This window comes from Pleurodeles waltl, chromosome 4_2 (genome assembly GCF_031143425.1).
Source record: "Pleurodeles waltl isolate 20211129_DDA chromosome 4_2, aPleWal1.hap1.20221129, whole genome shotgun sequence".
NCBI lineage: Eukaryota > Metazoa > Chordata > Amphibia > Caudata > Salamandridae > Pleurodeles > Pleurodeles waltl.
Genome location: NC_090443.1, coordinates 686,094,642 through 686,106,993, shown reverse-complemented (window position 1 = coordinate 686,106,993; position 12,352 = coordinate 686,094,642). Strand labels below are relative to the sequence as shown.

The window sequence follows — 12,352 nt, the reverse complement described above, 5'->3', positions numbered from 1 at the left end:
ACTATCTACCCCTGGAACCTGCCTATTCAATCTCAGGGCAGTTCCAAGACTTGGACTCACGTAATGTGACATGCTTCATCATTGACCACTTCATCTCACCCTGGTAAGATAATACACAACCTCAAAAGGTACTACCTTAAGGGAGTTCTTATAGATTCCTTGGTCTGGATATTTCTCTGGGATCCAGTTAATTAACTTAAAATACCTTTGGATAAACCACAAGGAGTCATTTATTTGGTGGTATCCTAGTATGGATAAAATTACTAATAAAATATATTAATAATTTGGGACACTATGGTGCATAATAGCCCCTGTTTCCCAGTATAGTGCCATCATGTTTCTGCCCCACTACAAAGCTCATACTAGGAGTCAGGCATTTATCGAGGCTAACAGGATCCCTCTACTACTGCCACTAGTGAATGCAAGTTAAAAAGCCTACCTTCTCTTAATAGGTCAAAGTAGGTACCCTAAGTCAGGTGGGTGCCTTACCTCATGGTCTGTGTAGGGTGGGCGTCTCCTATTGTCACAAATGTGGAGGATAATGCCTTCCAGATTCCTACCATGCCCAGGCTGGGTAAAGACACACCATCGGCTGGGTAAAGTGATGTTTCCTCTGTGTTAATGACCCTGAGTAATTTCCTTTCATAGTATATTTGATGATGGCAGTACAAAACGTACACACTTCAGGAAAAAAAGCGAGGTCGGACTCTACGGCTGCTTTCGGGAAGCCCATAAGCAGTAAAACTTTCTTCCAGAAGAACAAGTTACTTACCTTCACAGATACTCTTTCTGGTGGTTAATCTATTTAACTTCAGATTCCTTTAGACCAGAGTCAGCAAGCTTAACAGCAGTGCTCCTGTGTATCATTCAGTGTCGTGAAGTGCCTCCATGATGGCTCCATACGTTCCTGGAAGTGACAGAGTGGAGTTGCATGTAAGTGCAATGCCTGTGCGCTACTGATAGTTTCTTGTCTCTTTAATTTCCTGCACCCTCAGATATGGAGCGTTAAACAATTTTCAGAGACAATGTGGTGAATTCCAACTTGCCACCTTTTTAGATGGTAAAGAGACCACTCCATGCAGTGGGGAGATGGGAGGGCAGTAAAGAATCTACAGTTAAACAGAGTATCCACCAGAATGAGAATCACAGATGGTAAGTATCTCGCTCTTCCGATGGATACTTTAGATTGCAGATTCCTCTCCTTTAGGGGAATTACCCAAGCCATGTCTCTCAAACGTGGAGGGTCTGGGGAGTGGACTCAGACCAAAATGTTGTGCAAATCTGAGCCGGTCGAGTGACCATCCAGCAGGACCTTACAGTCAAGGTAGTAGTGTTTCGTGAATGCATTCACCAATGCCTATGCTGCAACTTAGCAGATGTCTAAAACGTGTACCCCTCTTGCTAAATCTGTTGAAGTGGCCTTGGCCCAGGTGTAATAGACCCACAAGCCTGCAGGGGGCTGCTTCCTAGCCAGTACTTAGCCAATGATGATGCAGAGGACTATCCACCTTGACAGGGTTCTCTACTGCACTGGCCTGCTAATCTCTGCACCTGAAAGCCTACATATGCAGCCCCTACATCTAAACACTTTTCTTTGATGAATGCTCCATTCAAACGAATGACTGTCTACCTCATTGTTCTTTGTGTGGTCATTCTTTTTGGATCAGGACGATGGAGCCTGTCCCCCTCTTTCAAGGGGTGAAGTAGACCACAGTATGCTTACAGAGTGATGGAATGACCATCATGGAAAGATATCATGACTTTTGGAAGTAAGGTCACCCTAGTTGGTAACACCAACTTCTCTGGAAAGAAGGTACTATAGAATAATTGAACTGACAATGCCTGCAATTAACTGATATGCTGGGCTGATATGATGGTGGCAAGGTACACTGTTTTCAATGTCAAGAGTCTTATGGAGCAACTGTGAATGAACTCAAAGGCCATGCATATCAAGAACATCAAAAACAGACTTAGGGCAAATTGAGAGCTCATAAATGGTACGATAGGAAACGTGTCAAACCTTTGATGAATTGGATCCCAACTAGTGATTCAAAGAAGGACAGTTGGTCCACTAAACACAAAAAGCCCAAGAGGCACAACAAGTAACCTTTCACTGTACCAACTACAAGGCCCTGCTGGGCATAAAAAAAGGACGAACTAAAGGCCATCAGAACATTTGGCCAGTAAGGGATTGGTAGTCTAGCACCACACCAAGCCACAAATATTTATTTTATTTATTTGATAATATTTGTACAGCACGAACATGATCCTTGCGGGTATCAGAGCGATTTACAATTGTTCAGAGAGCAGAGACAAAAAATAAATAAATCAATAATATTATAGTCAGGAAAAATACACCCAGATCAGGGAGGGTGCAACATAATGTCAGGATCGACAAATCGAACACTATATCATAGCAGGGGAAAGGTAGTCATAATAGTAATTGACGTGTCTGGAAAGGTACTAAAGGAAGCGATCTTAGCAACTAGCGCAAAATAGTCTTAGCATCCAGTGTAAATGGCCTTCACAGAAGTGGGCCTGGCACCAAGGAAGAAAGCAACCACCTTGGTTGGTAAATCAAACGCATTTAACTGTTACTCTTTAATGTCCACACATGGAGGTGTAGATTACAGAGACTAAGGTGCAGGACCTTTCCCTCTTGCTAAGAAGGGAGTTACCTGTCCCCCCCCCCTCAAAGAAGTAGCTGTATTGCAGGACAAAGGTTGGAAAGCTATGGGTACATTACTCTCCTGTCCAGTTTGGGGCAATCAAGATAACTAGGTCCTGGTTCTTCCTGATCATCCTCATTACTTCAGACACAAAAGGTAGCAGTAGGATTGAATACAAGAGTCCATCTTTCCATCCTCTCTGAAATGTGCTCCCTAGTGACTCTAGTGCAAAACAGATGACACTGAATTTCTCGGTAGTGGCAAATGGATCAAGCAAGGGCTCTCTCCACTGACTGAAGATGTCCTGCACCACCTTACAAAGGAGACGCTAATCGTGGTTTGCATAACAGCCTCTGCCCAGTCTGTCTCTTGTGGTACTCAGGGAGCGCTCTAGATCGTTGGCGACCAAAAACATTCCCTGTTTTTCTAGCCCCTACCAGAGGCATAGAGCCTGCTAGCATAGAGCCCAAAACCCCACTTTGCAATGTTTGTTGAAATGCCACATTTCAGTAATGTTGTCCCAGAGAACCTGTACCAGCCTTCGCTTAGAAGATGCACAGAGAGGCTTTACAGGCTAAGCGGATTGCCCACAGCTTCAACAGATTGGTATGGAGTTGACATTCTGCATGAAACTAGATGCCTCTGATATCCACTTCCCCTAAATGGATAGCTCCAACATAGCAACAACATACCTGTCACCACCATGAGCTCTGGATGAGAGAGTGAGAGTGGTCTGCTGCATGTCAGGTTGATCTTCTGCCAAACACCACAAGGAGTTTCTAGTGTGACTGGTGTCAGAGTTCTGCCTGTTCCCTTTTATCCCTGTGAGATGGCTTGTGAGTGTAAGTTAATCACCCTATATAGATTTCTCCCTGCCTGACGCCTTACATTACATAGTGAAGGCTACTGTCCAGGACAGGTTTCTGAACTGCCAGCTGGCTGGCACAGTAATGAAGTACTCTCATCATGGTAGTTTAAAACCCCAATCTTGTTATGGCTGGCTCAGGGAAATACCATACAGCACATGAAGAAGTGCAAATACGGTCACATGAATATTTTGTTTTCACTTGCGACCCTTGTAAAAATTAGAGAAGGTCTTGTTAATAATTTTTACATGTTAAACCAATCAAAGATATTATTTTGAGCAGTTTTAAGCAAAACAAAATATAGGCAGTCCAAAATCAAACAAGCACTGGCAATGCCAATAGGTCTGGCTTTAAATGAATGTTGTATGGTAGTGTGAAGTATTAAAAGTAGATTACATGGGAACAAATATATATTGGTGTGGAAGCAAAGAACTGTAAAATAATACTGGTGTAGGTTCATTTGTCAGGAGATGTCAAGCCAGACCTAAAACTCCATGCAGATTAATGACTGCTCTTTTTCAATATGTGCTACTGCCAGAGAAAAACATCATACATTATCTAGTTACCTTACACATTATAATAGCTTAACAATGTAATGTGTTTGTCCCTGAAAGTTCATACTCAGGCAGCTGTATAAATAAACAAAATGATCACAACTGCTTGGAGGCCATGCACCTCTTTGTGGAATTGCACACCTTATGCCCAATCAAAACTTGTACTCTTGATTTCCAACATGTGGACAGAGCCAAAGCCCCTCTCTAGTGATACTCACTTAATTGTCTGGTGATAGCTGTGCTGTCAAGCCAGATCATAAACATTACAGGGAAATGCATGATTATTGTGCAACTCTGTTTTTATATAGACTTGTTTTCAACACGCATGCATGCTTCATTAGTCAACGGAGGGAATAATTTTTAGTCACAATAAGAGCAAGAGGAAGCGCAAAACAAATCTTATTTTGTTCAGGATTCGAAATAATTGGTACTGGGTACTAAAAGTTGCTAGTTATGTTAATAACATAGATGTCCCAATTCAAGTAAAGTTGAACTAACAGACACACTGTGGATGCTACCAGATCTTAAGGTATATGTGGTTTAAATTCGAGAGGCTAATTTCACTTCCAAGATTTGAATAGATTGAAAAGAGTGGTGATATGGCATGACAGTTCAGATGCAGGGTAGTGCATATGCATCTTCCCAGGAGGCTAGGAGAAGCCATGATGGCTACGAAAAAACAATGTTCATACTGTGAAAAAGTAGCTAAGTCTGTCGGAATATACTCGTTTGAGTGACATAATATTGAAGAAAATGGTCACAAGTCTAAATCTGGTCTTTTTGTATCTTTTTTAAGCTTCTCATATCCTTTTTAAATATGTATTAATTATGATTAAAAGATGGGAATAAGATGTCTCATCACTATATGGAATGAAATACTGAGATTACTTTAGGCATCTGTATTATGTTTTCCAGTGGTGACTGTCATTTTAACAAGGAAAACTGTGCTTTACAGACGCATTACGTAAAAGTAAGTTATTTTTGTTTGTTGATTTTTTGGTAGGTTGTCTTGCTTTAAGATCTCACCACGAATGGTATTTGGATTATATGAAAAGGTAAAACTTGTGGCGCCATTAGTTGCTTTCAAGATGTGTAATGGCATAATGTACAGTATTGCGTTTAACTTTTTTGCTTTAAATACCAATAAATTACATACAAAGTGGGGAATTGCCCTTATGTACCTTTAAAGATGTTAACCTACTAAGGTCTCTTTAAAGTCATAATTATAGGAATCATTTTTCCCTTCTTGGGATATTACCTAATGGTTTTTATTGCATATGATTAATAGTCAATGAAATGGATTAATTCCTCTGAAGAAAGTTGGGGAACAGAGAGAAACAGGTCGGGTGAGATGTAGCACTTTTTGTCTTAGCAATTTGGGACCTTTTTGCATTTCTGGCACATTGAATGACTTATTTGGTTGTGACTACAGCCAGGGATTTCGAAAAACACATTGGGCCTGATTACAGATGGGATACTCTTGTCAGAAAAGAGATGGATATCCCACCTGCCGTTTTACAAGTTCCATAGGATATTATGGAACTTGTAGTATGGCGGACGTATTCGGGCCCATTATCTTTAAACCAATCCGAACACTTTTCTGCTGTTTGTCTCATCATACCTGGCTATACCTGTTAAATGATCATAGGTCGAAGTAACCCATGAGGTTTGGTGTTTCCACTACTCAGGTTTAACTTGGTGGGCTGGGGGGGTGATGATTTTCCACCACACTATTTCCACCAAATATGTAATTCTAAAGTCGGGGTCAATAGTATTACTCTCACTATTAACTGATTAAAAACATAATTTCACAAAAAATAAACTGCTTTTTACTGCAGGATAGGCAGTAAAGTCTTGAAATTCTATCCCGAAAGTTCTCAGTTTGAAGATACTGCTGGTAGGTTAGGAACCATTGGTCAATACAGGGACATCTGAAAATATTAAATGAAGGAAGATATTTTGCAACATTTTCACAACTAGCATTACTGGACCTCAATTGTTATGGAAAATATTATTAAACTTTCCCAGTCTGCTTTAATCTGTAGCACAGGTCATGTACATTTTAGTTATAATATTTGCATATTTGATAAAAATAAGGCACCATTAATTTGCAGCACAACATGAGCCTAAAGGCTCTTGAAAGTCTTTATCAATAGTGAAATGTATGTCTTTAAATATACACCAGTTTGTCTTTCAACTGCATTCATTATATCAATGGAAAGAATACTACATGTAGAAATTGCAGTCTTCTGTTGAGTGGGGATGAGGGGGAAATGTGGTGCATCTTATTGCCTAATTGAAAAGTCAAAGATGATGGTGGTCAAGTTAATCTCAGAAAGGGGGACATGAAATGCATGACACTTAGGGGTCATTCCGACCCTGGCAGTCCATGACCGCCAGGGCCGGGGACCGTGGAAGCACCGCCAACAGGTTTCCCGCCGGTTTACCCCTGGCCCAAGGAATCCGCCATGGCGGCACTGTTTGCAGCACCGCCATGGGGATTCCGACCCCCTTCCCGCCAGGAACAGGATGGCGGGAACGGGTGTCGTGGGGCCCCTGGGGGCCCCTGCACTGCCCATGCCACTGGCATGGGCAGTGCAGGGTCCCCTCACAGTGCCCCATAATGATTTTCAGTGTCTGCTTTGCAGACACTGAAAATCGCAACGGGTGCCACTGCACCCGTCGCACACCAGCAACTCCGCCGGCTCCATTCGGAGCCGGCTTCATCGTTGCTGGGCCTTTCCCGCTGGGCCGGCGGGCGGCCTTTTGGCGGTCGCCCGCCGGCCCAGCGGGAAAGCCAGAATGGCCGCCGCGGTCTTTTGACCGCGGTGCGGTCATTCGGCGGTAACCGCATGGCGGGCGGCGACCGCTGCCCGCCGCGGTCAGAATGACCGCCTTAGTACATATATTTGGTGGAGATGTGAGGCGAACAACAGCACTCATAAGCTGGTAGAGTTGTGCTCAACAATAGATCTATTGAATTGCCTGTTCTTAGTTATTACTAGCATATTGAGGATTGTACAATTCCCTTACATAGTAAAAGGGCCTAACATCTGTATTTTTACTATTTTTTCATTTTTCTCAAACGATGGATTGGTCATAACACTTGATTTCTATTTTTTTTTCAGTCCCTTGAAATATCATAAGTACATTCCTTGCCTGTTATTAATAACAGCATTCACCATGGCCCCTTCATTGGCAGTTCCGTTATGTCCTCTTTGCTGGTTTTTATTAATTTTTAACTAAATGTGAACAGTACAAAGCTTAAATAAACCGATCATCACAGCTATTGGGTTTGGAAAAACAGGTCTGTGAAAGTAAGAGGAAAGCTAACAACATCGCAAGTGTATACAAAAAACACCTTTAAAACAAAGCATCTTCTTTATTTAATGTAAACGTGGTATGAAAATAGTATTAAGAAATGCATGACATGATAAGAAGAGATAACTATAAAGTTATAATACAGACAATGCACTGTACTACGTGAAGGAGAGCACCGTAGAAAGAATAAAATAAGGAAGGAATACAATGCCCTGTCCATTGCCAAAAACAACTCATCAGTATGTCTAAAGGAAAGAGTATTTGCCTTGCAATAGAAATTTAGAAGGCAATGCAGTACACCAGGAGGAGCTGCATCACATTCCTTTGTGACTCAGGAAGCATGGACTTCCAGAATCAATACTAGTATCGCCTCACATAATTACTACTGTTGCGTTGCTTGCTCCTGGTCGCAGGAGAATTGAGCATACACTTAACATGATGCTGTTTGGTACTGTGCAGGACGCAGTCCAGTCTCCTCTCTTTTTTGCATAGACTTAAAAGAAGATAACTTGGCAGATGGGGAAAAATCAGAGAAAGGTACTGTCTTAGGAAGACTAATTTGCTTACTGGCCTGTTGTTGGAGCTGGAGAGTGGCAATGACTATGACGAGTCTCTCTACCACCACATTACTGCCACCCTTGTCCTAAATTGATTGCTTCTCTTTGTGGGGCTATAAAAGGTTTCACCAGATGCATTAGAGGGGATACATAACTTTTTCTTTTCAGAAATTGATTTCTCACCAGGGTGTCATAGATACTAAAGCAAATCAAGCAAAGGTGGGGGACCGGATGCAGGGTGAGCTTGTGAAACACATTGAGGTCACTTCACAAAAGCATTTGCAAGTATGGGAACTAGTGTTACATACAAACTCTTTTATAAACTCTAAAATGCATTTATGAAACACTATTATTACTAAGTGTATGTGTAAGTACTCTTTTACAAACTCGTACTTGTCTTTCTGAACCGTCCCCATTGAAGGCCATACTGATAGGGTTCTACTCTACACATCACTGCCTATGTGAGTATCATGAATTACATAAGGGAATGTGAGGAAAGATGTCCAGGAGGCTCCTAAGAAAGCATACTGCTACAAAACACAGCCAGTGCCTCTGAACCAGAAATTTCCATCTGTTAATAGAAAGTGCTTTCAAGCTGAAATCCAGTTTAAAACCAGTGTTTTCTTCATCGTTATATTTTTGAGTGCTAATATTATTATACGCAAACATCGTGAAGTAATATCAAAACAATGCAATATATTCACATGGGCAACGCTTCAAAAACACAAGTTCCTTATTCGCTACCTGGAAAACACTTATCGCACTGCAGATCACGCAGAAACAATGTAGAATTTGAAGAGTGAAACATAACTTCCTGGATGTGCTGGTGCCTGTGAAGTGCAACTCTCTAGTCCAGACTTGTGGAAAAAATGCTTAACAACACGAACAGTGGTCATGTGTAACTCCACGCATTTCAGGAATGCTGACGAATGTGGATAAAAGACTGAACTACTACGATAACAGAATGCCTGTACCCAGTGTTGTCTGCATCCTTCAATCATAGCTGTGTGATCACTAAAAGCAAACAATAAGCACCACAGAAAAGAAGGAGCTGTCAAGGTCGATCAATAAAAAATGTATTGCAACAAAGGCTGCCATCTGCTGCTGTGCCTTTGGAAAGTGAATTCAATGTTTTGCCTTGCCCCACACATTGTACTAACACCCGTGTGTGAGTGCAGCCATGTACACTTTACACATTCAAACATGTATTCGTGCAATAGCACTTTCCTACAGCCTGGTCTTGAATTCCTGATCTCTTGGCGTGTATAACAACCCATGCCCTTTTAGGAACTGGTGTGTGTGAATTTGTTGTAATCCGACAGCACTTTAGATTATGGTGAACAAACATAAATAACCAAAGTAGACATAAAAAGAGACTGCTTTACATAGCGTCCAATACACCAAAACCGCCAAAAAACAAGTACAGAATTCTATACTGATTGATTGTACATCTCAGCAATGCCGTTCGTCACCATCTCTATATAAATGTTACATTTCATGTCAGCTCAGCAAAAGTGTGGGAATTCAAATTTATTCAATGAGGAATGCATACACAAGACAAAGGGTGCAGTTATCAGTAAAATAAAGCCCTTGAACAATGATTTTAAAAAACAGTTATGTGGAGTTGTGAAAGCATAATGAATTGGGACGAAAACACACTTGGAACATGTCGTTATGCGTGCTCTATGGGCAGCATATTATCACTAGTTTACTTCTTCCAATAACAAGAAATACCTCCTGTACCTTGAGAAGGATATGAAAGTCAAGTTTATATAGCCAAGAAATAATTGCCATGCCATCACACTATTCCAATAATGCTATAATTTTGCAACAGTAATTTGTACTATATACATCTAGATACATAAAAAAAAATACTGTCCATAGTCTGCCTAACGGTAATCCAAGAAATGCGTTGATAATGATCTTGAAGGATCCAAAATGGTCCTTGGTGGATTTCATGTATGTCTATAAACCTAATTAAATGTACTTAGAAACACCACCTCATCTCCAGGATAAATATTAGAGATACCATTCTGTATAGCAATCCAAAAATCATTGCTATGCTGAAACATGATGTAATCAATTATTAGTAACCATGGCCAAAATGTAGAACTGAATTTAAATCACTATTTCATTTTCAATTATCAACGTTTGTACTGTTAATAATAAATGGAAGAATTTCAAGACTTCAAGCTTTCATTAAATTTGATAGGAAAGAATTATACTTTAGTTTAATACTACAAGCTTCCTCACCTGGCCACATCTGGAGTAAATAATGTAGAACCTCTATGTGCTTTTTGAAGTCCAGGGCACTTGCAAGCTCTTCGGAGTCTGTAAAGACACGGTTGTTATGGTGGGAGGTCTCTTGCCTCTGGCTTAGCAGCACGGGCCCAAAGCATACAGCCAGGTTCTGGCAGGTCATCTTATTTACTTCATGGTGTGAAGCCACACGCTTTAGGTGGTCCAGAAGCATCTTTAATGTGGCCTGGAACAACATTCAGAAATGCAATGTCAATCTTTAGAGAACACCACAAAAACGGATTGTGTTCTATACATTACAGTATCTCAGCAAAAAATGTCAGCAGGAAACTAAGGCAAAATAGAAACTGCGAAACATGAAATAGGAATTGTTAATAATGTTTTGACGTTGTTTACGCACTTTACTTACATTTCTCTGTGGAAAACACTCCTGCTTTGTGCTATTGCAGCCAGTCTTGGAACCGGGGCACCAGTGCCTGCCTGCTTGCTAAGACCAGTGTTACATAGAGAAGGAATGCCCAGAGACACCGACAAGGAAAGACAATGGGGGCACAGTGAGCTATGGAAGAGAACCGGGGAGGGCCTTGATCACTGAGCAGAGCAGAAACTACCTTACACTGCGGGAAGAAAAGATGTGCACCATGGTGCCGTGACTTGCACCTCTTGGGGTCCCAAACAATGGCATATCTGGAGCTATCCCGAGGGTGGCATGGCTGGGGTTGCAGAGCTGGGGTGGAAGGGAGATCCCAGAGGAAGCACGGTACCTAGAAATGGACACCAACAAAAGCCTGCAGCCTTGAACATTTAACTCTTTGCGTTAAGCTGCACACAATGCAACAATAAAAATATACTGTGCACCCAAGTCATAGGGCACATAAATAAATAAATGTATATAGCTAATAATTAATGTTGTGCAGAGAAACTTCAGTGAAAAGGTTTTGATTAATAAAAGCAATTGTAACTGGGAACAGCCAACAGCAATATGAACTAATGGCCTCGGATCTGTGTACACATCTGAAGCCCTCTCACGTCTTCAAGGTAATAAGGTTTGGTTACTGAGAAACACATTTTAGCATTAGGACAAATATATATCTTTTATTTTTCGAAAGTCCTGTAAATATTTAAATATTTAAAGAGTATAAGACTTATAAAGGCACAAAGAAAGGTCTCCAGTTCTGAAGCAATAACACTTGAGGCTAATAACAGTTAAGTTGGAGGGCAACCAAGATGAATATCTAGAGACATTTCTGGCAGAAATGCAGGTTCTCACTCTAAAGATGGTTTTATGAATGTCTGGAAATAATTTAAGCATTTAAAAATGCCTACCGGCTATGCAAGGGCAGAAAAGCCTTTTTAAATGGTTAACCTTCAAGATTTACAACCACTGCAGATTTTACATAATCACTGTTGAGTATTTAATGCGCAACATACTAGCCCAGTAAGCCTTCACAGAAAAGCAAAATACAGGAATATATTTTGAAAGGCAATGAAACACGCAGAATGCAAAAAGGATTAGTTGGGAACATGAAACATTATATCGCATAGTATGAACAGGGTGCATCTGGCGCTAGTCAAACTGGCTTGCAATTGGCATAAAGTAGTGCTGGACAGCCCATGATGTTTGGGGGTCTCAAGGCGCTGACACTCTCAGCTCCTGTGTGTGGTGATCTCTGCAAGCACCCGTGGAGTTATAACAGAGATGTCTCACACAGGCCTCTGAAAGCGCACAGAGGCGGCTCTCTTGCACACACACGAACCTTATTTGTGGGGGAGGTGACATGAAGCTCACTTCAACGGACTGCTCATCCTCCATCCACAAAGACCAGGTAATAAAGATTTGTCAAAGATAAGATACAGCTACCCCACTACTCTATCTTTGGTACCCACCTATCATTGTGACCAAAAAGGAAGACACATCCATGGACTGTGCTCCTTCCCTTCAATGAGCTCCTTTTGAAAGCCAAAGACAAGCAACAGTTGTAGGAAGGTTTCCTAGCTGCACTGGATTGGTGCATGCTCCATAATGACATCAGCACCAGAAGAAGCAAATCGTCCCTCATTTAAATTTGAATGTGCCACTGTGGAACAGTGCATTCTGATTTACAAAAGGTCATGGGGCCTTTTTT

The 12,352-nt window shown here is 41.3% G+C and overlaps 1 protein-coding gene across 2 annotated transcripts in view; it reads right to left on the bottom strand.

Moving 5' to 3' along the window:
• The window catches only part of SYDE2 (synapse defective Rho GTPase homolog 2), a 223,525-nt gene that overhangs the window by 18,477 nt on the left and 192,696 nt on the right, over positions 1–12,352 (bottom strand). For both annotated transcript variants that reach the window (XM_069232271.1, XM_069232272.1), the window contains one exon: positions 10,221–10,452. In XM_069232271.1, coding sequence (XP_069088372.1) covers positions 10,221–10,452 — 232 coding nt within the window. The remainder of the gene's footprint in view (positions 1–10,220; positions 10,453–12,352) is intronic.